Raw genomic sequence first — 27,664 nt, 5'->3', positions numbered from 1 at the left:
TGCCCGCGCAGGGTCTGTTCGCCACAGGGGCTCGGGCACCCGCAACCACCGGCTTTCTGTAGCCGAGGTGTGAGGTGCTGGTTTTAAAAAAGAGCACCCTGACTTTGAAGGACGCTGCCCTTGCCATGGCTGCGCGCTGCAGTACCCGCAGTACCCGCAGCCGTTGCCTCAGGCCTCCCGCCACCGCAGCCGTTAGCTGCTCCCACAGTAAAGGTCAGACTTGCAGCTTCGGAAGGTCAGTCTATTTTTGTGGCCTAGAACTCTATAAGAAACGTTTTTGCTTCTCAATTTACAGTCACTGTGTTACACTGTTTATCATTCCCTCCCAAGGTAATATATTTGTGGAACTATGAGAAGACCACAAAGCAATTTAGACTTAACCATTTACTTCCAGTCATCCCATGCACCCTATAGCTGTGTCTTGCTGCAACGTATTCATCCAGTTAAGATGCATTTAGGGACAGCTGAAGGGCTTTGATGTTTCTGGAAGCAATTCCAACTGTTTCAAACTCAGTTTGTTACCTTTTGGTAGGTAATTCCCCACACACACACACTCCTCCCACAGAAAATTCTAAGGCATCTTTTTTTCCTCATTACAGCTAACATTTTTGATATCGTTGTTTTCACAGTGTAAGTGAAAATATCAAGTTTTATTCCCCAGGCATTCCCTAGACAGGCTGAGGGAAAATTATTCAGAAAAGCTCCCCCTGCATGTTCTCCCAACCCTGTTAGAACTGTGTGAGTGGATGATTCAGTCTGGATTGTTTCACGTGGATATTTCCAGGGTGCCCAATGGGATTCTCCCTTCGTCTTTGCTCTTCCCAGCCTCCTTATTCCTTACCCGGCTTGCTAAACCTGCATGCTTTGTATACAGGACACACTTGTGCTCAACAGAAGCCCAGCTCTGTCAGTACTCTACCTGTTTTCTCTGAATTGGAAGTGTCCTAGCAAGGAAATAAAAGAAGTTCCAACAGGTACAGGAATTACAGGAACAAAGTCAACAGTAACTGAAAGAGATCTGGACTGTATATTTGCTATGGTCCTCAGCAGGCTTCAGTATCCAGAAATGACTTTGCAGTTGTGCTGCCACAGAGCCTTGCACCAGTGCCTTTTCCTCCAGGCTAGCTAGTGGCCTGGGTCATGCTGAAAACAGAGAAGGATTTAGAAGTCTTGTGAGCTGCTTAAGTAGTGAACAGTTCTAAGACAGGAAATAAAAATAATACCCATGTAACCGAGTCCCTTGGATAAATAGTTACCTTAAAGTATGTGCTTGTGAAAAACATTTTAAACTAGAAGGGTATTCATGCATGCAATTTCACCAGTGCTACTAAATTTCCAAATGTGGGTTCTGTTTTCCCTACTTGAATTTCCACTGTGAGCAGGGAAACTCACCTTACTCTAGCTACTAGGTCAGCACTGACATGTCTCTGCTAGCATATCTATTCAGACAGTTTTTGAAATGTATCCAAATTTATGTTAAAGGATTGTTAAGTTTCACATGACAAAATTCAGTAGGAAACCAAACTAACATAGAGCCTCCTGATTCCAAACCCTAAAGCAGTTATTTTGACCAACGTTTATCACAGTAGCTAGAACAGACATCAACAGTCTAAATGAAGGACTTGATGTGCTATAGAGCAAAGATGTTCATTAAGTATTATTAAATCACTTAATAATTAGAACAGGATAATTTCATTAACTTTCAATTCAATATGATAAAAAAGGACTATTACAAATTTACTGAATGAATATACCAGATCCCTTGATGAAGTTTAATCAGGAAAGCAGAAGAGACTGCCCTAATCCTTTCTCCATCCATATCACCTGATATGCTGTCACATCGCTCAAAGATTTTGGGCCTGTGTTAATTCAGCAGTGGTAAATTATAAATATGCTTTCTGCATATGGGAATCACACCACCAAAAGATCAAGGTGCAAGTGCTACCATTTAACATTGCAAATATCACATAGGACACAGTTAACAGCAGTCATGAATAGTATTTGTTACACTGGCATCTAAATGGTGAATTTCACAGTGCTGTTTCATCTTCAGTTTGCAGTTTCTGTGTGTGTGATACCATACACCACCGCAGGAAAAGATCAATAGTAGCTTCAAAATAAGAGTGGATCAATGCCATTGATCAGGAAATAATTCTCCAGCTTTTTCAAACATATTCATACCAGAATATTTCAGTTCTTTTATATTCATCTTCTTGGTACTCCCTCCCTTCCTGCCTTCTGTTTTGCACCCCAGTATTACAGAATACTTATCCTAGCAGTGGCCTCAATATGCTTTGGGTGGCCTATTTGCTAGATGTGAGATCACACCTAAGTCATATTGCTCATGGTTACTTTAAAGATTGACTGCAAAGTGTAGCAAAGTAGAGTACTTGCATGACAGTATTTTTTTTCTTTTTAAATATCAGAATAGCTTCCAATAACAACAGTAAAGGCAAATTAACACAGAGAGAACTTAACTGAACTTCAGGCTAAAATTATAAGCAGATTCTTTTGGCCTGCGTGCAGGAAATATTTGACTTTATACAATTTAAAGTGATAGCACAGTTTTTCTCAATGCCCCACACTTCTGACCTGTAAATCCATGAATTAACACTATATGATGATTCAAACAACAGGAAGTTTCAAAGGTGTTGAATCTTAGGGCTAGCTGTTGTCTTCTAATGGGGAGATCTCCTTCAGAAATGCAAACCTGATTTTGAAAGAAAGCTCTGTTTCTTTAAAAGTTTATCTTTGCAATTTGGTTAGATTGCGGCCTTTTCTGTGAGTTGGATCTTTGCCACGCAGTGGCTGAAAACAAGTGTTGTTCTTAAACACATTACATGCCCAGCTGGAATTTACATGTGGCCTTGGACTTTAGAGTCTAGTATTGAGAGAAAGTGTTGGCCAGAACATTCAGCTGGTCACCTCCAGACCATTTTATCTCTTTCTTTGTTTAAATCCCTTCTAAATAACTAATCAGATTGCAATAGCCTGATATGCAGGGAATAAACAGTAGGGTGAAAAAAAATATATTTTTATAAGTAAGAATTCATATAAGATGAAGGGGCTAGGGCACTAGCCTCTGCAGTTTGTTCTTACTGAACATGTAAATGCCCTTTACTCTAGTCATTTGACAGTATTGGTTTGACCTTTCAGAGATGAACTTGGTGTCATCGTGAATTTTTGGACTGCTGAAACATTTTTTGTCTTGTTTTTAATCCTAGCTTTGCCACTCTTCTACTTGTTGGCTTCAAAAAAAACATGCTTTCTGCTTCAACTTCTGTGTAAAATTACACTGATAATATATATATATTTAAATAGAAAATCACAAAATTCAATGCATATATCTTTAAAGAAGTCCAAATATAATTTTATTATTATTAATATATTTTTTTCACAGACTTTAAGATACATTTTACTGTGCTTTTGATAAGAGCTTCACATAAATTTGATATTAATGGTCTTATGAGAATGGGGTGACCAGACTAATTTTTGTTTTACATGTAGGACATATTAAACCTGATTACTGAATCACTACCAGCATTTTTATTTTACTGTAAATCATTCCAGTTAACACTAGTGAGATATGTTGAGATCTAAGACTTCAGAGATCCTATTCCTAAAGTAACTGTAATAATGTTTTGTCAAGTGGAACTTGAGGTGGAACTGGGACTGGGTAGCAAAAAAACTCGTCAGTGTATGGAAGAGCATTATACTAGGTTTCAATTCATCCGGTAGTTCCACGTAATCCAGTTTTAAGTGCCTTAAACTGAGGCAGTTGTTGGTTAGTGCTTTTGCTAGGAAGCTCGTTGTGCCCTGTGAAATGGGATAATAGGATCTCAGGTACAGTGAAATTAATAATTAAAACAAACAAAACAAAAACCAACACCACAGAAATGATGAAAACAGAAAACTCAATTAGGTTAATATTTCAGTACCTTTGTCAGAAAACTTCAGTATTTGCTTCATATAATGTTATGGCCCACATCCCCTGAAATGGGTAAAATGATTTTACTACAGCCCTTTATCAACTGATTTAATTATGATGTAATTTGAATTAAGCATGGACTTTCAGTAAAGTGGCAGGTTGCTATTGCATCATAACACCTGCACAGACCTGGCTCAAATTGATATTGGCAACCACAATTAATTCATTTCAGATAAGGAAGGGAATATTTCTGTATTTAAATTCTCTTTAAGTCAAAGTAGTTGCTCATTTTGGTAGACAGTATCCAACAAGTGTACTTCAGCTGTTGATGAATCAGAATAGACACAAGAACAAAGTAGATTTCTGCGTAGTGTGAGTAGAAAACCTTATTTTACTTAGTGGCTAATGCCACCAGGTGGCTATTTAGTGTAATTGACTAAAGGCAGTAAATTTCACTTTTACCTCTGGGTAAACAAATATTTTTGTCAAATACATTTCCCAGTGTTATTTGTTATATGTAATGTGAAACATTTAAAACTGAGTGAAAATAGGGAAGCCTGATTACCAGATAGAAAGAAAGACCAAAGGAAAAAATACATAAAAAGAGTATTTCTTGAGGCCAAAGGTAAAATCAGTTGATAAAACTGGTAAGTTTTAAATAGTGTCAGAGGTCAAGGAAAAAGAATTAATTAAGTATGGAGAAAAATATTTCATCCTACATTGTGACTTTTACCATTGTTTATTTCCTTTTAAATGGTCAGGATTGTTTCCATGACTCGAGATTCCCTTCTCACTGGGGAAAAAAAAAAAAAGGAAAGAAAGAAAAGCATGTGAAAATTGCACTGTAGGAAAAAGTCTTCTTAAGATAATGTTATTGTCATTATTTCCCTAATACTTACTTAACTAAGCTAGTAAAGCCGAAAAACTTGAAAATCTCTTGATTTGAACTCAAGTGCTGTCTTGCAGTGGTAATTTCACCAGTAACACAGAGAAACCATTTGCCTAGTGCTCATATATGGCACTTGAGCAAGAGCTGGCCTTACAGAATTCCAGTTTTGCTGTATAATTTGCTTACCAGCCAGGAGGAAATTTGATTGCAAGGAACCACATAACAACATGGGGCCTGTTCAGACCTAGCTGCAATGGCTTACTGTTTTCCATATTCCTTTGGGCTTGAAAAAATAGCACAGCTATCAGTACATGCCAATATTGGACTGCATACTATTTAATTTCCAAAATTATATGTTTTACTTGTTTCCTCAGTTCTTAAGCAACACAAATTCCCCTTGAAATACTCGGCATGCAGTCTGCTTTGTAAAATTGCTGTTGTTCTCAAAATTATAAGCTTTCAGATACTTCCTTATGGCCTTGCCAGAAACCATGCAAAAAAAAGTCATCAGCTTCTCTTTATATTTGATGATATGTTCCAGGACACAGAACAAAGGAATTCATTTGCCACTTGCCATAGTCATCCTCTGGTGTAGTTCAATAGCAGATTATACAACTTTATCTCTCTTCAGGCTTGTAGTAAGATTAAAAACCAACTGCCAGCCCTCTGTGTCTCTAACGGATAATATGGTTAGGGTAGAAACTTCTGCTTTGCAATAAGTGTAGCATTGTTATGGGCACGTTAACACAGCTATAACTGCAGTACATTTTACAAAGAAGATAAATCCGTGGGCTTTTTATAGTTCATATATCTTAATGCATTTTATTTCCTTAATACTACTTGACTATTGATACTTAAGAACAAATTAACATGCAATATTCTGTCATAAGAATATATTCATTAAGTCTGCATAACTATTGATTTTTTTTTCTCTCAATAGAGAGATTCATATATTTGAAAAGAATCCTTCCAGACAGATTGGTGACTGTCTGTGCAGGAGGATAGAGGTACTTGTACTCACTAGTTAAAGACAATAATTGTTGTCTCTTACTTTTCTTGCTTTATAGCTCTTTTGCAGTAGCTAATGCCTGGCTAAGTAATACAAAATGAGATGCAAAGCAGCATTCCTTTCCTTACCTACTTTACCTTTCACATATAAGCTAATATATTTTTCTAAATTCTCTGTAGTTTCCAACAGCATTGTAGCTTGCATTTTCATCCCTCCTTGCAGATCTGCAGACTTCCATATAGTTTATATTTCTAACAGTGTTTCAGAGGTATAGACCTCGTTATGTCAATGGGTCAAGACCCTAAAATCAGATCTTCAAAAAAATTTAGATATGAGTTCCTAGTGTAGTCTGCATAAACTTGGAGCTTGACTGTTGCCGGGCCTGTAAGCAGGGTTTCCACCCTACGAACGCCTTTATGGCAGCAAAGCACACCCGTACGAACAGGCTGCGGCTTATACCCAGCAGCGCCAACAAGCTCGGCTCAGCGGAGCTTTTCCAAGGGCGAGGTCTTAGTCAAACCCGCGAGGCAGGACGGGCTGCAGGCCCCAGATACCCCGCAACACCTCGGCCACCCGCACACCGGAGAGACCCCGGTGCGGCTGCCCCCGGCCCGGCCCGGCCCGGCCCCTGGGGCCCCCGGGCACCGCCCCCGCTGCCGGTGCCGCCCCCGGTGCCCGCCCCGCCCGGCGCCGCCACCAGAAGAGCGCCCGGTGCGGCGGCGGGGGTCGAGCAGGCAGGTGAGGGGTGACCGGGGGGACGGAGGGGTCATGGGGCTGCTGGGGGTCGTGATTTAACCGGCACCAGGGAGAGCGGCTACAGCAAACTTCCTGGAAGCTGCTTGTGCTTTTCAGTCGGCAGCAATCGTGAAGCAAACTGAAAGCTGGGGGGCCCTTCTGAGCACCTAACTGCTGCCGTTAATGTAAGCGCTTCTGAAATGCTTTAGACAGAACTCTGACCTGTTTTTGCCCTAATATCTTTTTAAATACTAGAAAAGATTCTAAAGGTAAACGCAGGGTTATTGCATCTGAAAGTCATGCTGTTCATGTGCCCCTGGCATGTTCCTTGCTTCTTAGTGCTATAAGAGTATTTTCTTATGTTATTTCTTTGTTAACATTCATAGGAGGTAACCACGTGGTAACTGCTGCAGTTGATGATGTAGTTGAAATTGTTTGTTAAGTGTAACTAAACTTATGCTACTTTTTAGGATAGTATGCACCTTAAAGGGTTCTCTGCATACTTACAAGCTTGCGGGGTTGGGGCCCTAACAGTTTGTATGCAGAGTGGTTGTCCCGTATAAAATTAAATAATCAAAATCAATCACCAAACAGGGTGAAATCCTTGCCTCTTGCTCATTCATGGTGAATATGAGGGAGGGTGGAAAAAAGAAATAGCTTAAATTCCTCTTTAAGACTTCTTTATTTTTCTTCTGAAAGAAAATATCTCTTTGATATAATAAGCTTTAAAATCATACTGTAAATTTATGACAATTTATGCTTAGAGTAATAAGGTATCAAAAATTTTTCTTTCCTTGTTTTTTTCCTTTAACTGCATCAGAAGGTAATTAAAGTAATGACAATGCAAAGCTGTTGTGAGGTATGTGGAAGTTCAAAGCAAATGAAGCTGTGGGGTCAGTGCTTCATGATAACTTCATGCATTTTATCTGAAATCTAGGGGTCTTGTGGGCTTAGCTGGGGATGCAACAAAAAAAAATGTTTGCCTGAGGTAAAGAACACTAATAAATATTTCCTTTTTTAGCGTCTGGGTCCTGTTTCTAGTTGCAGAAGAACTTCCTCTGATCCTGCATGTGATAAAGGTTAATATTGTGAGATGTGAACCAAATAGAAGTTATGATGTACCTATAAGCTTTCTTACTGTAAGTAGAAAGCTAATGGCAATTTTATTTGAACTTCTGTCAATGTAACAGAAGGACTGGCTGTAAAGTTAGCACCTGCATTTAAGCTTAAAGTTAAATGTGAAGAAAGTTAAACCAGAAGTCTTAGTTATCTTTCAAAGTTGTCAGAGTAGGAAGACCAACAGGCTGAGGTGTACGTTTTGTCATTTTGTGGTTGTGTGTTTTTTCTTCTTAATTTTGAAAGGATAATGAATTATTGTGAATGTGAACGCTAGCTGCACGAGTAAGGGCAAAAACCAGATAATCTGATATGGTAACTTTCAAAGGAGCAGGAGAAATTGACCACTCTCTTTCTCAAAGGGAAATTGACTCTTGAATAGCAAGGCTTTCTGCTTTGTACAAGTGTGTTTCTAAAGAGACACAGCGCAGTATCATGTGGGCAGACACCTGTTTATACAGCTTATTTTGCTTTAGACAGCTTCTTCCTTTTCTGCTTGCCCTCTTCTCTTGTGGTGTTCAGGAGAAAAGTTTTGGCCATGATGTTTTTTGTACCTCTCGCTTGGCAATATGTTTGTCTTGCCCGTCCTCTCTCTCTCTGAAACTAGTTTTAGGTTTCATACTATGCAGCTAGTGAAGTTCTGTCAAATAGCTGAAAGACAACTTCTGTGAAGAGATCCTTTGTGCGTGGGCATTATGTGTTTGAGGAACTAGACTGCTAGGTCTTGCTTTCCTGTCACTACCTGCAGGGACTAGGACCCTTTTAAACACAGGAAGGAATAGATTTTAAAAAAAAAAAGTACCAATTTAGTATGGACCTTCTCTTTGCCTCTGTCCTCAGGAACATGCTGATAACAGGAAGAAAAAGCTTACAGATAGTGTGTATTTATAAATTTCTCTTTGTAGGTAAGTGCAAAAATGAGATATATCTCTTTAGTTTTAATTCTTCAGTTGTTTTGTTGATTCTGAAGCCACAGAGCAAATATCTAAATTAGGCTACTAAATTAGCCAGCTGAAGGCAGGTAACCAGGATTTCTCTCTTTCCCCCTTCCTGGGAGAGAAAATATACAACTGCTTTTGGTCTTTGAAGTTTGACAGTGTTAAAGTTGTCCACCTAAAAGACAGTGTAATTTCCTCCCATGCTTTACATGCTGCCTGCCTAGCTAACCCTCCTAGCAATCCAGTTACTTTTTAAAGCCGCGTGACCCACTGCAAATTTTCAGTCTTATTTGTAGCTTACTGTATGGTTGGTTCTGGCTCTTTCAAAATCTGTTTCTACAATTATAACTCTCAATTCTCCCACTTGCTTCCAATCTTTCTCTTCTTTTTACTTAAAGGAGAAGGAGGTGACTCCTGCATAAATGAGATGGTAAATTTCAGATGTTCTGTCAAGATAACACAACTACACTTGTTGCTTTACACAAGCTGGTAGATGCTGTTGAACAAACCTTTCTTTCTCTTTGCAATTGGTCTTTCCAGGCAGTCTCTTGAGGTAAAGCCAAAGACAATTACTTTGACAAGAACATCTGTAATAGTTAAAGTTCAAGCCCATCACAAGGTTTCTGCTAGCTGAAAGGTGGCTTCTAGCTCACTCTTTCAGGACTATCTTTTGTAGGTTTTCAGTGAGCCACATGTTATTAAAAATAACTGACCTGCAACCCACATCCCACTACTGTTGGAGTAACGGGCCATGCCTTTAGGACTGCATTCTGATTCTTCTAAGTGCCTTTCCCCCAAATTCCTTGTGACTTATATGTAGTGTAGGTTCCCCAAAAGGGTGCTCTCACTAGAAGCTCTTTCTCTTGGGTTCTGACCTGTCCAACAAATGCCAAGTAACGTGGTAACTCAAGTGATGCTTCACTGAAACTCCAGTTCAAATTCAGCCAGCACTGTCACTTCATATGTTGTCTCTCAGTTCTTAATAGTGACTGATCCCTGCATGAAATTGGATTTTACAGTTATAATCAAGTTCTGTATGAAATAATCAGTAGTTGACATTCTCATTATTTGAGCCCCTTCTTAATGGTAATGAAGTTCTCCTTTTGTGCCTTCCCTCCCAGGGCAGGGTGAGGGGGTGAGTTGTTATACTGAAGCAGGAGGGTGGGAGGGTGTGAAGGAGGGAATATGTTTGTAGTCATGCTTCGAACTGTTGGGTGTTGGAATATTTTTATTTGAAAGTAAAGGTACAAAACATAGTGGTTTGGATAACTTCCATATAGTAACGATGTGATATGCTGTAGTATCTATTTGTCAAGGAGTTGTATTTCAAAGGTTTGTAAATAAGTCACTATGACCAAAGGTTCTCAAATCAACAAGCTATAATAACTTAGAGTGGAAACAGTATTTTCAAATGCTGTAGGTAAGAGCAGACCATTCCACTGTTCGCATGCCTCAAAACTTGAGTTAACAGAATCAGATTCTCATTTTGAATCTACGTTTCATGGCCACACTTAGTGGTTTAAGGGTTTCACGTAGTTCACTTTCAGTCAGATTTTTTATTCACTTTTCTAGAGAATACAATCAAGCTGACATCTGCTGATTCACCGTTATTAGAACATTTTTTAATTTCAGCTATGTTTATGGGAGGAGTAGAATAACTGGATGAATGAGTTCTCTAAGATAGTTTTGATCAGCCTCTCAGGTTCTTTTTGACACGAGGTAAGGAGCTTATTTTGGTTTTTACTTTATTCTTTAAAAGGCACTTATTCTTTCATGATGATGTTAAGCATGATTCACATTACACTTCAGCTTTCCTGAACCCAACCTGTCTGTAATGAGTACTTTCTAGTAATTTTTTTTTTTTGCTTTCCTAAATTATTATCTTAAATATTAGGTTATGGAAAGGATTGCATGTTATGAAAGAGGTTTTTTGGTATGGTATTGGAATTAAAGTCCAGAGTTCTTCAATCTGAAGAAGCTAGTTAAGGAATAATCTCTTAAAGCTTGATTTCTCTAGAATTGTGACCTATTATACTGTTTGGTCTATAATTAGTTTGCGAGATGTTTTCTGAAAACATACAGAGAGGATCTTTAACAGCAGAATGATTGGTGTTATGAGTGTGCTGAGTGCTTCCTGTCTTTCTGCCTCTTTAGATGTGTAGGTAGAAAATGGGGAGTGCCAGAATATATTTCCAGGTTAAAGGAGAAAACTGAATAACTGTTGTTTAAAGCAATATTCTAATCTGGGAGGTACTATTCTTTGTAAGATCTCACTTTGATTCTTGAAAGTGTATAGAGAAGATTGTTCCTCTATAGTTAACCCTATTAAAGAAAAAAAAAATACTGTTTTTCAGTACAGTACTTTTCTCAGGTTTTGGCATTTTTGTCCTTTTCCTCCACTTATTTTTTCTTTTCTGCCAGCTCTTGAGTTGAGTGAGTCTGCTGCAGAACTTGTTTCACTTTAAATCCCTACCACATCCTCTGCTACTTAAACTAGAATGCAAACCTATTTTTTTCTGTGATATGTAGCATTATCTCTTCTAGCAGCAATGTGTTTTGAAGATTTCTCTTGTACATGTAAGCTGCTTTAATACCACTATTGTACAGAAGCTTAGTTTTTAGCTTCCTATAGACTTTAACTTATAAATAAAATCACGTTGCTGTAGATTTGTGATAGCTTGGGGGGATACTAGAACTAAAAGAAAACATTGACTAACTAGAAGTTATAGATACTATCATATTTTTATCTTGGGTGTTTGGAGGAGGATTTGAGTGGTGATCTTCTTGTTCTAGTTCCTGAAATGTTTGATCACCATCCCCTAGATTTTGTTTACTGGTATGAAGTTGAGAAGGAGCTCTTACATTGAAAGATGAATGTAGCCTTGCCCTGGATTTTTTGGATGTTTAGCACTGCATGTACGAGGACTTTGGAAAAGTTAATAATGATTACTCTTAGAGTGTGTAAGACTAATGATATGTCTTGTTTCTATTTGACTGCCTGTAGATATCAGAGTTGAGTCTGAAACATCTCTGTCTTGCTTATCTTCACAACCATGCGTGCTATCAGGGAACTTCTTAACCTGGTGTTTCTTATCACTTAGTGCAGAATGGACAGAAAGCAGACTTATTTGCCTGGTCCGTGTTCCTCTAGAGCTGATAATTTTTTTGTCTAAGGATTGGAAGGATCGTATCTTAGTTCTCCCAGCCCCTTTGGACATACAAATGCTTTTTCTTGTTGGCTAAGACTTTCTGCAAATAGTGGGTGCAACTGTAAACCCTGCATGCTGCAGAACAACAAAAGAATTACCACAGCTTTCTTGAAAACAGCATTGTTTCAGAATAAATTATTATATGATGAATGCTGAAATTTAGGGGGGTTCTTATAACTGTATTAGGCTGGTCAGTCCTACTACCTGACATGGTTTTTCATGTCTCCTGTTCCCTTAGAGATTATAGCAAGCAATGACATTGTTGAACTAATTGTCTGGAGGTCCAATACTCAAAAGGAGAAGTTCTAAGGAACTCCTGTGTTTGTCTTAAACATATTTCTGTTTAACCTTTTATACCAAATCCTCTTTTACATGTATAAAGTCTATTTCTGACATCTGGTAACCACAGTCTCTCTGCAGAAAGGAGAACTTGTCACCTGGGAGTTCTTTGTCATAAGTGAAGAAATAGACACGAGTTGTGGAAACTCATGTTGGCAGTCCTAATAATGCGCAGTTTGGAGCTATGATGAATAAATGAGTGGGAATTATGTTAGCTTGGTATTTTTTCAGTACTGTGGATCTTTATACATCAATTAAAATATTTTAAGATCCATCTGTCCTGTAGATGTGTTTAAGGGACTTGGATTTTTTTTAAGAGAGTGGGAGAGCTGTAAATAAAAGAAATTTTAAAAGATGATGTAAATGTCCATCTGGTGGATCAAGGGATCTGTACTTATACTCTTGACCATATAAATGGCCCGAAACACAATCTGTGAAAGTCCTTGCAAAGTCTGGTAGTTATCACAACCACTTACGAATTGTAGCTACTGAAGACGGGAATGGTGTTTTCTCATGCAGGCTTTTGTTTTCAATGTGCTTCTAAAGTTTAGTATTCAACATGTTCTAAGAATGAATGGTGACCTGCAATGTAAATGTTTGTGGTATTTAATTGCCTGTAACTCTCATACTTTATTCAGATGGAGCTGCCTGGCCTGGCTTCTGGTTTTTGGATGCTTATTTGCTTTTATGTATCTGTGAACGGATACCCAAATGGGAGAGTAAGAGAAGCCTGCATGAGCATGATACCCTGTCATGGTAGCTCACCACAACCTTCGCCTGTGCACATCATTACAGTTAATTGGACTGAATTTAAACCTGGGGACACTATAGAAGGTATTGTGTCAGTTATAACTGAAGAGTTTAACTTACTGTTTCTTTGTGTTGCAGCATGTATTTACTTGGGTAGATACAGCAGATCTATTTAAAAAGTTGTGTTGTTCAGGCCATCCCTTCAGCAACCACTTGGTGCTTGTAAAACGAGCTTCTAGTGGTCATTGCTGAGGCACTTCATTTGTCCTCTGGAGAATGTTCAACTTCCTTTTATTTTCATTATTGCTGCAGTTCACCTGTCTGGACCAGATTTTGAAGGATTTTTCATACAAGCCCGGGATGCAGAACACTTGGATAGCCCTGCAGTTGGTTACTTTATATTAGTTGACCGGAGACATTCTCAGCTTCTGACATGTGGCCGTACCAAGGTATAATCTAGTTTCTTAAAATGGGACATCGGGCACTGGGGTGTTTGTTCTGCCCCATTACAGATGTAGTCTAGTACAAAGCTATATAATTTTTGAGCTCAGTAAGTCTCCCAGGAAATTGCTATAACTTGCAGCATAGAGGCATGGCTTACTGCAATTTTATTTGTCTATTCTTATAAACTATTTAAATGCTCCTGGTGGTAGAATACTACTGACTACTGTATACAGCAGTCATAATTAGTGAACAATGGATATGTTCTACTGCATACATGCTTATTGTACTTCTTAAAAAGAAGACATGCTCTATTTGCTTTGGAGAAGAGAGTAACAGTTTGTCATGCTTGTTAAGGACATAATGTCTCATAGCAAGGAAACCTTCCACAATAATTGACCGAAAGCAAACACTAGAATAGGCCATTATTCTTAGTGTCAATTAGTGTTAGTGGAGCTGCCTTAGTAACAGGTTAGATCACAATCTCAATATTCATTTTATTTTAATTCATCGTGCTTCACATGCAAGAGATCTGAACTGACTAGTGTTTCAGCAACCAGCTTGAACTTCATGCTCATGTGAACTGATCTGGACAAAGTATCTCAATCTTCCTGGATGTTTTTCTCTGTTTTTACCACCTGCCCCGATTAATGTATGCTGTAATGTGTATGCAGTGCTGCAATGCCATGGGGTTATATTTTGTGCCTTCTCTGATGAGGACTTAGTTCAGTGTTGTGCCTGATTTGTTTATCTTGTGCAGGTAACTCTGACCTGAACACTGATTTTTGTTCTCTGTAATACTGGTCCACTTCTCTTTATACAGTCATTACACTGTTCCTTCATGTTCTCAGTGTCAAAAAGTGTTATGACGCTGTTTCTGCATAAACACTGCAGGGATCTCTTCTGTCACTGAAGTCTTCTGGACTAAAAGATCTCTAGTTTTTCCTTTCTAGGCTTTGTTTGGCAGTATGTATGAATTTCAGTGGTAGACTTCATCTGAGTGGATCATGACTGACTAGGGAAAAGCTAGTTGTCAACTTTAAGTTGCTTACAGTGAATATGTGCAGTATAGCAGTGCAATATCTCTTCAGAATTTAGCTGCAACCTATGTAATGAATGTGTTAAATGAATTGTCTTTAGTGAATACCCTCTGTGTAACTCTTAATATGTACGTTTTCAGAATTCAGCAGTCAGTCACACAAGTAAAGCAAAAAAGAATTATGTAAAAGTTTATTGGATTGCTCCTGGAAATGCACCAAAACACGTGCAATTTCTGTAAGTAAGTCCAGTATTAGTTTTAACATTAAAATGCAAATAAAATAAGCATGTACAATTGTCTGTGACAAATACTGACCAGCAAAAGTATACTTAGACTAATGGTCCCAAAAGTCAACACTTACTGCAGAGTCTACATTAATATAGATATTTGTTCTTTACATAAAGTTTGGAGGTTATTGGTTGTTTTTTTGTTTTGAGGGGAGAGTAGAAGGGAATTCTGAGACTGGTTTCTTTAGTAATTCCAGTTAACTGCTTAATTCTCATGTATGTGGTATGCAGTGGTAAGATTTTTTTGTTTGTACCTAACAAAATGGTGCACATAACCTCCCATTATACTGTCTTTTTTTTTTTTTGGAACTAGTGGGTAAAAGCCAAGGTGTAAAAACATCACCCTTTTGAGGCTATGGACTATGCTAGAGACATGAATGTGTTTTATATCTAGTAGGGCATGTAGTAGGATGCTTTAAAGTTAATTTTCCCCCTTGAAATGCTTTCTTATTTCAAAATGCTAGAAATGGTGGGGGCTGGCATAAACATAGGTGTCTAGCAAGTATGTTGTAGAAACTATAGGAGCTCTTTTTTAAAGTAACATTTAACTGGTAATGTATACAGTACTGACCAAGTGTGCATGTATTATTTTTTAAGAGCCACAGTTGTGAAGAAATACAGGACTTTCTGGGTGAAGATTCCTGGTCCTGTTGTTTCTCAGCCTAATGCACCATTCCCAACAACACCCTTATATGTGACATCTGAGGCTATATCAACATCACATTCAGTTTCCTACTTAACAAAGCCAGTAAGTAATTATAAACCTGAATAATCCCATCTCTAATGTTTGTGATGAATGAGATTTAATAAGTCCCATTGATACAGGGAAAAATGGGGAAACGGGAAATTTCAATTTCCATTGAAAAGGAAAGATGATAGGAGTAACTTACATATCAGACTAAGAACATAGATGTCTACCCTGTTGTGTTAGTTTAGCTGCTTGAACTTCTGCGGGTTGAATGTTACCATGCCTCATGTGGGTTAAGTTTTAAATGTTCTATCAGCCTTCTAAAGTCCAGATGAAAATTTTGTGCACCTGGGAAGAGACTTACTCTGGTCTTGACTCCTAACTTATTCAGTAACTGCAGGTTCAAAAACTTCCGAGTACATCTATGTTACTGACTTCTACTACTGATTCTTGACATTTCAGTGGATTGCAAAAGCATCACTACTTGATCCAGAATAACATTGTGACTTCTAGTACATATCTTATCTCATTGCTTGTCAGTGGAGTTACTGCTTTAGAAAGGAAATAAAACTCTTCCCTTCTTCCTGCCCTCATCCTGCAGTTGATTTTGACCTCTCTAAAATTAAACTGAAGGAAGTTTCTTTCAAGTTTTTACTGTTTAAGGTTATTCTGCAGTATTGTCTTTGACATGAAAATTCAACTTAAATAAAAGTACACCTTAGAACCTTAAATAAAAGTACACCTTAGAATTCACTATTATTTTACTTACTACCTATCTGGTAACTATAGGGATGGGTTAAGAAATTGGTATGTGGGTGTAGATGGCACTTCTTTCCAGTTCCTTGTATACTTTCTTCTACAGTACATTACAAAGGGAAAAAGAAAAGGAAATCACATTGCTTATGACTTATTTTTGATTTGTTTTCTAGTTTAATGCATCAGGTTGTGGAAGTATGAAGTTCTGCGTTAGGAATCCTTCAAACTGTGATCCTGGAAGTGCTTCGTGCCTTTTCTTATCCTTCCAGCTGCAGAAGAGCTCGGTACTTATTGAAATGAGTGGCGCCAGTGAAGGGTACTTGTCATTTGCATTGTCCTATGACCAGTGGATGGTGAGTGTCTTATTTCTTCTTCTCTGGTTACTTTTGTGATCCTGGTAGAGTTTCAATGATGCTTCAGGAAACATGCATATGGGAAATGGGTTAGATTCCAAACAAAGAAATTTCTTCCCTGTAGTGCTGAAAGAAAGCACAGGTGGCTTTTTAGAGAGGCTTGCTGTCTTAGCTTGAGACTGGATTTCTGCAGTAAATCTCCCTGTGGATATACCTGTTTTCACTGAATTCAGCCTTAGTAATAGCAGAGTAGCTGACTGAAATTCCTGGTTGGATAAATTTTGCTTTGTTACCTAGGAAGAAAAAACACTACCTCTCAGAACTTGCATGGCTGTTTTCTGAAAACCACTTGCATTTCAGCATTGTTCATATGAGAGTGACTCAATCCCATCTTTACAAAGTGTTAAGATTCTTTTTTCTAATTGCTTTTAAAGTGAAGGGACAATGCTGAAAATGTGAAATCCATAAAGTGTTGCACAAAGATGCTTTTTATTCATGTTCCTACTGCAAGAGCAATTTGTTCTTAACAGTATATTTGTAAACTTACAGTTATTTTAAAACTCTTTAGTTACAAGTTGTTTTTCATACCATTAACATCCATCTCTTTCTTGTTTTACTAAAATTTTAAATAAAGAAGCTTATGATAATATGGTTGTTACTTTGGAGGTGGGGGAGGAACATGTTAAATCATAATATGCCTTACTGTTTGACTTAACATGGTTCCCCTGTACCACTGAGGTGTTTGAAAGCTGGGATACAGCTTAACAGCTTGAGATTTGAGTCTTTTGCTAGCCTTTTGTAAATTGCCATTATAGGTCTTTACTGGTCTAGAAATAACTTTTTCTCAAATTTCTAGGGTGATGATGATGCATATCTGTGTATTAACGAGGACCACCATGTTAGTGTAAGCACTGCATACCTGAAGGGACGAAGACCTCCTGTGTTGGATTCAGAGGTATGCATGGAAACACCTAAACCATTTGACAAATGTGGGTTTGAAGTGATGAAAGGTACGCTACTGCTTTGTGCTTTTATTTTACAAAGCAAATGTAAACAGTCAATTGGATTTAGAGTTCTTTAAGTTGAGACTGATTGGGTTCCTCCTCAAAAATGAAAGTTAGACTTCTGAAGGTAACATTTACCAGGAAGGAAGTCATAGTGGGAATTTACATGATTTAGGAACTTTGTGCAAATTACTTATGCAACCCTACCCTTTTGCTAGGGCTGAGGTTGTGATCTATGTATCTTGGGTTAGAGGGTAGAAGGGAAGCAGGGGGTTATCACTGTGAATTTTAAAAACTTGTAGTAATAAATCTAAGCCTTAGGTTGCTACATTAACTTACTGACATACTTTCTAAGTTGGTATGCAAGACTCTTCTTTCCTCAGATCATTGCTGTGTCATTTCTTTGCAAGCGACAAGAGTCACTTGCACGGGGTTAATTTTAAACCAATTACTCTCCAAATCCCTTTTGATGTACTAGTACAGCAGAAGGTATCACAAAAAAAAGTCTTGACATAAGCTGGAAGTATCTGCTTGACTAGGGCCTTTAATACAGAAGAGCAGCAAGTCAGGATCTCTACAGTACATCGTTGTTAGATTGCTGTTCTTACCTTTATACCTGCTTCCTTATGGTTGTGCTGGATTCTTATCTTCCAGCTGTTTTTGTAGAGCTAAACAGGTCTATGGGAGAAGACTGTTCATTTATCTACTATAAATGTATATCTTGAAAGCAGTTGACCTAAAATGTGATGATCGGCCCCTAGGGTCAGACTAGGTGTTAGGAAAATTCTTTACTGTAGGGGTGACCAAACATTGGAACAGGCTTCCTAGTGAGATAGTTGATGCCTGTCAATGTTCAAGAAGCATTTGGATAATGCCCCTAACGTGCTTTAAGTTTTGGTTAGCCCTGAAGTGGTCAGGCAGCTGAACTCTGTCTTTGTAGGTCCCTTCCAACTGAACTTTTTTATATTTTATGTTCTGCTATTGTACTGTGGTCATCTGAATTGCAGGGGAGAAAAAGACCTCTTGGCTGCATTAGCATAAGAAATGTTTTATCTCGTTACCTGAGATATAGGATGCTGCTTGTGTTTGCTAATTTGAAATTAGCCCAAATAGTAGCCTTAAAAGCAATAACGAATCCTATTTTTCCGGAAAGACTAAGTATTAAATCTTCTGTTTCACAGAATGCACTTGAAGATGTGTCATGGAGGCTTGTCGATGGTGTTCTTCAGTGTTCTTTTAGAAGGAGTATTCGTCTTGCAGCATATAAAGAGAGGTTTAATCTAGATGCCAGTTATTATATCTTTCTGGCAGATGGGGAAGCTAGTGAAGGTAAACTTGACTTGCCTGGTTGCTGTCCTTTGAACAGCTCTAAATGAGTTACTGTAACATAAGATACAGCTTAGCTGAGAAGTAGCATGTGAACTAAGGACACAAGTTTCCAAATTTGAGAGAGGCATTTAGTCCAGTCGTCTTTACTGGCTATCTGGGTCATGGCTCTGATTTTCAAAGTTAAACACGACTTATACTTGTGTTGCATGTGCACTTGATGCTAAGAACTGTTAGCTTCTTAAGATCTAGCCATACCTCTTAAAAAATGGAGTATAGCATCAATGGAAATTATTCTTCCCATTTTGTGTGTAGTGGAGAATGCTCTTCTCTGTAGAGGGTTGAATAAGTTCTTGTATATTAAGTATGCAACACAATTTAGATGACCTTCAAATTTTAATTCACAAGTTAAGTTCCTACCATATTGCACATTAGAGGTTTTGTATAATTACGTTCCATAGTTGTAACAGGGTTTACATTCGTGAATAAGGAATAGGCTCACTTTACAAGTGTGACTCGCATCTGCTTTAAATAAACTACTTTGTCACTGTTTAGGTGGGCCAATATACAAACATCGTCGTCAGCCTCTAATTACCAATGGAATGTACAATGTCACAGGTGTTCCTCAGGATATTGGAGGTTCCCGGTCCCCAAGACTCATCAAGGCTCATGGTAAGTTGCACCTCTTAGCTTTGACTGCCAGTTCAAAATTAGCTGAGACTGAGTTTTTCTCACTATTGCTGAGTATGTATTTCTTCTTCTTGTCATTCACTTTATTTTTACTGTTGGGTAGCAAGATTTGAGATTGTCAAAACAGTTAAGCTATTAATAATTTTCCATTTCAAAACAGTTATAAGATTCTCTTTACCTAGGAAAATGAATCTGTGTTTGCCTTTCCTCTTAAATTTTACTTAGAACTTGTTTCTCTTTGCACCTTTCTCTCTGGTTTCACTTATTTTCATTGCATTGTTGGTCTAGATCTATCTGAAATAAGAAACCCTTCAACTGATTGTCCAGAGCTGTTGAAGTGAATTTTCTCTCCTAGTACCGGCCTGTAAACTAGGCGCATAAGAGAACTATCATTCATCCTGTTGATGAAAGCCTGTAATAAAGGTCACCCCTCATTCTTTCTCGTATGAATTGGTAACAAGACAGTATCTCTCACTGTATGTAGGGATGTATGTGAAAGGCAAAGTAGCTAGAGTTGCTCTGTCATGCTGAGGGTGTTGTCTAATCATCCTTCTTATGGATGATTCTGACCTCTAGCAAGATAAATGTTATGAAATTGTAGTCTAAACCAGGTGATTAAAAACTTATCACCAGTAAATTCTGATGGTATACACATAGGCTAAAATATTATATGGTCTTTGAAGCAGTATTAGCATACAGCTAAATGACCTATGTTTAACTTGTGTTTTTTTTTTTTTTAAGGAGCACTAATGTTTGTTGCTTGGATTACCGCAGTTAGTATTGGTGTCATTGTTGCACGATTCTTCAAACCTGTCTGGTCTCATTCATTCCTGTTTGGAAAGGAGATGTGGTTTCAGGTGGGCAAAATCTCCCCCTAGCTGTATGTTCTATTTCTATTAGCAAAACTTAAATCTACTAGATTCAAGAAATAAGAGATCAAACTTGGTGTGGTTTTCTTTTTTTAGTCTTAGAATGGAATAACTGCAAATTGGAAATTCAGACTTGAATAATAAAAGCAAAGTCCAAAGAGGCAGCTAAGAACATCCTTATCTGCAGATCATTAGATGTATTTTAATAGTGTATTAAGAAAGCCATAGTTTCTAAAAGCAGACTTCAATTTTCTAGGTGCATCGTATGCTTATGCTGACCACCGTCATGCTTACAAGCATATCTTTTGTTTTGCCTTTTATATACCGAGGAGGTTGGAGCAAAGTAAGTGTGTGGTTTGTTTTTAACTTCATTGTAAAAATAGGACTAAATAAATGAGAAGTAAGTCCATTGATTCTAATGTTACAACTGTTGTCAAGGGAATTGTTGCAAAAGTTATTGAGAAGGCAAACTTCAAATTCTAGCAACACAGAAGAATGTTGTCTCTTTTACAACTGTAGCTAAAGGAGACTTTAAAGCTAATGCTGTCTGCTGTTTACATGGAAGAATTTCTCAATGCAGCATAAAGGTGGGGCAAATCCTGGGCGGACTAATCAGTGTCTTTCTTCTTCCTGGGAGAACCATCTCCATCCATCTGCAGAGCAGCTTGTTCTGTCCTGTCATCTCTGCCAGGCTAAACACATTACTTTTCCACCACCGTAACTTTTATAAGCTTAAATGAAATTAACATTTGTTTTTTCCTGTAACTTTACATAGATATAATACTCAACAAAAAATGTCTCATGTTTAGCAAGCAGGTTTTCATCCCTATCTCGGCTGTACTGTGATGGCTCTCACAATCTTTCAACCACTTATGGCAGGTTTCAGACCATCTCCTCATGCACCAAGGTACTCAGCTCACTCAGTTACAGAATGTAATGTTTTCACTTCATTGTTACTGCTTAAAATATTTTTTAATATTCTTTGATTTTTATTTTAAATTACTTTCCCAAACAACATAATGCTTTTCTTCATTTTTGTAGGCGGCAATTGTTTAACTGGTTTCACTGGAGTACTGGTACAACAGCTAGAATACTAGCTGGTGAGTAAGAGTAAGTTGTAACTCCCTTTTAAATGATTTGAAGGAACTTTCGTTAATTATCTGGACTATTGCTCATCTAAAGCATCTGGACATCTAGGTATTGACTCTTAGCACGTGGGATCTTCTGTGCCATTTCAACTCTGAAATAAAATTAAACCACAGGTGATAGTTAAATCCTTTTTTAACATGTTTCACTTGCTCAGCCCTGTTTAAGGTAGGTTCAGAATATGTTGTCTTACTTTTTACCTCATGGTTTCCGCCTCTTCACATAAACTCTAGAGATGCTTTTTCCTTCCACCTTTTTGTTGGCAATCTTCTGCATGAGTTTTTAAGTTGCCATCAGCTGCAACCTTAAAGGTATCTAATACCAAAGATACTTCAGACAAATGTTAAGGATCTTTATAGCGAGGAACTGTTTTTTATCTTGAGTCCTCTTTTCCTCTTTGAATTTTTTGAGGATAGTGTTCTTATTGTAACATAGCTCAATAATTCACTATTAACTTAAATAACCATAATTGGGTCTTCATTCTATTTCCATAAGGTTCCACAGGCAGCTTAAACACAAGTTCGGGTGACTTTGGTTTTGTTGGTCGTCACACATGCTAGTGATTGTGTGACTGCATAGGGCACTGAGCAGGATGAAAACTACTTTGGCATCCTGGCCTTCTCCTTCCTTCCCTGTTTCCACACCCACCCTGCCCAGCAAAAGCTTTTTAGCTGCAAGGATTCCTTTAACCTCACTCCCCAAGCAACTGTAGGCAGTCTGTGGGAAATCTGTTTCCAAAGGTGAGAAAGTTGTTTTAATTGCACTGATGCAGTACTGAATGTCTCTATCTCATTTTTGCGGACTAGTGGTGACTATGTTCTTGGGAATGGATCTACCAGCACTTGACCTACCAGACCCATGGGACACCTATACAATGATTGGTTTTGTAGCTTGGCATGTTGGTATTGATGTTCTTCTTGAAATACACAGCTACTGTCTCATACGGAAAGGTACAAGCCCAACCAATCTCTTGTTTTTACCTTGCTTGGTGAGATTTGTGACAAAAAAAAAAAAAAGTGAATCGAATTTGTGGAGGTGTGTTTTGGCTCCTAACTTAGAAGCTGAAGGGAATAACTGTCAAGTAATGGTGTGATATCTTCTTTATAAATTGATATGGGAGTAAAACAGTTTCTGAGACTAATGTGTTACAGAAAAATTGTTTTTGTGCTGTCTCAAGTGGTAGCCTCTTATTTCTCAAATCACAGTTCATAGGGCAGACTGAAATGTGCAGGTGTTTTCCCAGAATCTATCACCTCTTGCTGTGGTCCTGATCCCAGGTGGGGTAGGACTAGCACAGATTAATTCACACAGGTTTAGTCTTCTTTTTGTTGTCATAATTTACTGGTATGAATGGATATATTGTATGAGCAAAATGATCTGAAATGTAACCACAAATGCTTGCAATTTTGAGTGAACAAGGGAACAAAAGTGAAATTATGGCTCCAGTATGTCTAAGACTGATAGTAACTTCATTGGAAATTCTTAATCTTGCTGGCTGCTGTCACTGAAAGGAGATCACTGTACACAAGTAAATGACCTGTATCTAAAGCAGAGAGGAGACATTTGCAGGATTGAAGCAGCATGGTATCTTAACAGATGGTGTAAGGGGGCAAGTAGAGGAGTGATTAAAATAACTTTAGGTTAGTGTTTCATTCCTAGAACTAGATGAATGAGTCTAATGTTTAAACAATCTAAACACAAAACAATTAACAGTAAATAACTGCTTTTCTCTTCCTACTAACAGCTGAATTGATAGAGGAGGACAGAGTACAGATATTGCAGTCACTCACATCTGCAGAAGCAGAGGTAAGGCAACACTTGTAAATACCTGCTATGGGATGGGAAGTGTTTTTTTAAACATAAAGGCTGACACACTTTTTTTTTTTTTTTCCCTTGCAGGGTCATCTGTTTAAACAGATTGTGTTAACAATCTATGTCTGTGGAAATATAGTATTCCTCATTGCCTTCCTGGCAGCAGTCTACCAAATATGAAATAAGTAACTGAAAACTCTGCAGTGAAGTACTGTGCACTTGAAAAACCTGTGAGGAATACTTTATTATGTTTCCCTCAACACACCCCTGAAGATGTAATTGAAGAATAATAGCACATGTTAGGGAGAACTTGAATTCAAATCAGTAGAAGGATGCTGGAATCCTGCAAAAACTGTCTTCTGATGTGATTTTTAATGTGAGTCTTTGCCTGAGTAAGGAATTAAGTTTCTATTTTTAGTAAATGCAGTAACTAACTTGATTGGAGTTTATAGGCTAAGAAGACTGAGATGTACTGAAACCACTGTTTTGATAGTTAGAGTTCCCTAAACCTTTTGGGAATGTTACTGGAAAGCGTGATCCCAAATCTATCATATCTGTTCACTTTACTGTGCTCTACTGATGTGAAATGTGACAATTTCCTGCTTGTGACAGTTGACCATTACAAAAACTTACTGAAGAAAACTGTCACAAATGCAGGTTAATGCATTCTTTATCTTTGCAGTTAAATGCAAAAATCGTTCTCTGCTCTAAGAGCAGTACACATGTGCATACGGGTTTGGGAACTTCAGTCCTGTAGTTAAAACACCATTTAAGTCACTCAAAATATTGTTTTGTTCCCCTCAGTGCTTCTAAACCATAAAGAGAAAGTATGTTGGCAATACAAATGCATTAAAACCAGTTGTGCTTATATAACACTCAAACAGGAAGAACCTATCAGTATATGCATGTATTTGTTTATAGTCTTGGCCAGTTGTGGCTTCTGAATTACTGTTCTGTATGAATAAGATGGGTTTATGCTACTTGATTCTTAAATTGAAATGAAAATATTTGTTGGATAATGTTACTCTTGTGTTTGCACTGTTGAGTGAAATGGAGATTTGGAGTTGACCTGACTTCAAGAAAACACAGCTTCTGTTAATGTTAAATGAGTCCTTTGAGCTGTTGTACCTAGGAGACTGACTTGTCTCTATGTGGATAAGGGAGCGCATTTTTTAGTCAATAACAGATTTATCTGAATGATATGAACTAGGTAAGGGTCATGGAAAGAGATTATTCTTAAATTCTTTGGTTCATGGTTTACTTAGATATGGAGGATCACTCTAGAACAGAATCTCAGAAGTTAACCCTTAACAAAGCACTGAACTGCATGACACATTTCTTGTAACAATTCAAAGTATACTTCTAGCCTAGGGCTATTAACCTAGCTAAGAATAAAGGTGTTGGAGTACTAGAACAGCAAATACTGGAGCATATCTTGATATCGACTGTTTTAGCAAGAGCTCTCTACTACCTGACAGACAGGGTTGAAACACTCATATGGGTCAGGAAGTAGTTCTCTCCGTTTACTAACGCAGTCTAGTTTGGCCTCTTCTGAAATCCACAATGCGGTCTGCAGTGACAAAACATTCAGAAAGCTACAAGTTTGTAGTCAGTTATCTTGGCTGCTCAAGAAATTTCCTTAGCCATAAGAGCACGTATATAGCTGAGATTAATCCCCCTGTCAGCAGCAGCAGTAGACTGGAAGGTGAGCGTAAGTTGGACGGTCCCTTTCCTCCCAACTGGAGAAGTCAATCTCAGATTGAGAAGTGGAAGACCATGAAGAAATATGGCAAAACACAGGCTGAAGGGCAACAAGCACTTCCTTGTGCGTTTTTTGATCTTTTTGATCTCAGAAACCTGGGAATCACAGGTCTATTTAATACTAAAATTTTGAGGGATTTTGTATACTATAAGTTTATAAAAGAATCTCTAAGCTTAGGTGTGATTGGCTTTTTAAATTAAGTCAATGCCAAATTATTTCTGTAATATGATAGCTGTGCTATGTTGCTTCACTCTCATGTGAAAGTGATCACAGGGTTTTTAAAACGTGAATGTAGGTATCTTAATAAAAGCTTTTTTAGTAAAGTGAAAACACTATCAAATAGAAACTAGAAAAGAACAGTTTTGCCTAGCAGCAAAATGGATTGTCTGTTTTCATAGTAGGTGCTTATTTTATAAATTAAAACTATTTAAATTCTTCCTGGAGAAACTCGTACTGAAATTGAATGTTGGAATATTAACATGTTTCTCTAACGTAGAATAGCTCTCTCCCAAGAGCTATAGAGCTGGCAGATTTTTTTTAGTTGCTCTTTGGATAACTTTTTCTTTCCTGGTACTAGCAATATTGTGTAGTTTGTGTGAGGCCTCTGTAGCATATTCTAACATCTTTGATTTAAAGACTTGTTAATTTTGTGTGCCCCCTGCATGACTAGTAAAAGGAAGCAATGTATGATTACATTCTAGTGACTATCCCTACATTCCTATTATATTCTTTAAAAAATAAGCTATGCAAGAGTTTGGTAACAAAAGGCAGGTAGCAGGAATTTTGGTTCTAGAGGCACTACTGGCTGCTGTACATATCTTCTCTTTATTGATAACTTAATATTTTTTGGAGGAAGATTTCCCTTTTCTTCATAAAGGAATCCCACTGAAGAGAACTTCATGAGAAGAGATCAAGAAGGTTTTGATGTTCTTTCAGACTCAGATTAAACTTGTGGTGACAAATCAACAGTAGTATATTTCTGCTTGGATTCTTCTAGATAGGCAAATACTCCCTAGTGAGTGGAAAGACAGAAGTTTATTATTGTTTTGAATTGTTAAATGAAGTCTTCAAATACTGATCATCTGCTCTTTACAACTACAAATAATGTTTCTTCTATATGTTTAGAAGAAAACTAAGTGGTGCAAGTTGCTTGAATGCTTTTGAATTCTTTGCTATTTTGCTTTACTTGGAATCAAGTTTTTACTAGTTGATATGCAGGCTGTAGAATGAATTAAGAAATAAAACTTCTTTATGGTGAATGCTACACTATTTTCTTTGATTCCTTTTATCAAAAAAAAAATACATTTTGGGGAGACTTGTATTGAGTGTAATAATGTCAATGTTTTTTTCCTTTGCCCAGGTTTGAAAAGGTTGGAGAGAGCTTGCCTAGTTTTTGTTTCGTATCTCTATTTATAACGCTATGTGGCGCTCTTGTTTAAATAACAGAGTTTTTATTTTGCTTTCAACAAATGATGTTGAAAATAGGAACTGTTCCTAAAGCTTGAGAATTTTTATGATTACCTGATTTATTCAGTGAATTTAAGTTCACTTTAAAGCAGTTCATACAGATGAAAATAGATGTTTCATTATGTCTAAGCTTCTGTTTCTATAGTTATTACCTGTTTTCTCTTGTCATGTAAATTGTACTTTACATGTGTACATCCTTTTCCAAACAACTTAAGATAAATGGCAATCGTGGAGGAGGAACCGAAGTCTGCATTTCAATGCACAAGTTAATATCTCAGTGATTTCTGACCTAGAGACTCCACGTGAATAGGAGGATGGTTAAGAAGGATGATCTGCTAAAACTGAGATTGTTCGGTTCAGCTTGATTCCAAGCTCTCTAAAGGGAGTGCATATGTGAAGGGGAAGCTGTTGCATACATTTACCTGAGGGAGTTACACAGCAGAATCAGCACATGGCAAATGCTTCAGAATATGTTTTAGCTCAAATGTAAGCTAATTCAGCTGTTGCATAACTTCTGCTTTTGGTCTTCCTTGTGCTCTTCAGAAGTGGCTTAACATACTACTTGCTATAAAAGCTGAACATGTGCATCACACTGAACCAGGGATCTATGACAGTCATCCTGGACAAATGAAACTGTGCTTAAGACTCCATCTTTGGCTTTACTTCAGACTCTTTTTTTGCTGGACCATTGAAATTATTCAGCTATAATAGTGAATTGGGATTTTGTATGGTGCTTGTACTGATGTGAAAAATTATTTGCCTTCTTTCAATTCTGTTCTTGATATAGAATGTGGGAGAGCTCTGGGGCTGCAACACTCAGCTGATGAATATCTCTACTTCCCAGAAACACATTTCTTGAGTGCTCCATTTTGTCTCCGTTCTTCCAAAGTGATTAACTATCCATGCTGCTACCTACTGCTGTGGTTTAACCTGTCTAGCAGCTAAGCACTACACAGCCATTTGCTCAGGGGTCTGTATACAAATAGTGTATTAGTGTGGGGCAGTTCAGACTCACACAAACAATAGTTTTAATATGTGATGCCAGAAGTGCCACAGGGCAAAGCAGATCTACTGAGCCTAGTATAGTCTACACAAGTAGCACTAATGTGTG

The 27,664-nt window shown here is 37.8% G+C and overlaps 1 protein-coding gene across 15 annotated transcripts; it reads left to right on the top strand.

The window, feature by feature from the left end:
* The first annotated feature begins 98 nt into the window (after window positions 1–98).
* On the top strand, window positions 99–26,355 carry FRRS1 (ferric chelate reductase 1). 15 transcript variants are annotated; one of them, XM_083846370.1, is made up of 17 exons: window positions 114–235; window positions 7,583–7,640; window positions 12,802–12,997; window positions 13,226–13,362; window positions 14,535–14,629; window positions 15,278–15,428; window positions 16,298–16,477; window positions 17,334–17,432; window positions 18,663–18,810; window positions 19,363–19,479; window positions 20,239–20,354; window positions 20,623–20,709; window positions 21,176–21,273; window positions 21,408–21,466; window positions 22,319–22,462; window positions 23,257–23,318; window positions 23,412–26,355. In XM_083846370.1, exons 1-17 carry the CDS (start codon window positions 126–128, stop codon window positions 23,502–23,504), a joined length of 1,950 nt encoding a protein of 649 aa, XP_083702496.1. In that variant the 5' UTR covers window positions 114–125; the 3' UTR covers window positions 23,505–26,355. The 15 variants fall into 15 exon arrangements, with proteins under 15 accessions (XP_083702490.1, XP_083702496.1, XP_083702495.1 ...); XM_083846369.1 differs by having other exon boundaries at window positions 7,583–7,700; XM_083846375.1 differs by lacking the exon at window positions 114–235 and adding an exon at window positions 6,477–6,560.
* Window positions 26,356–27,664: the final 1,309 nt, after the last annotated feature.

Source organism: Anser anser (genome assembly GCF_964211835.1).
Source record: "Anser anser genome assembly, chromosome: 8".
Lineage (NCBI taxonomy): Eukaryota > Metazoa > Chordata > Aves > Anseriformes > Anatidae > Anser > Anser anser.
Note: the sequence above shows the minus strand (reverse complement) of the source record. Positions and strands in the feature narration are given on the sequence as shown.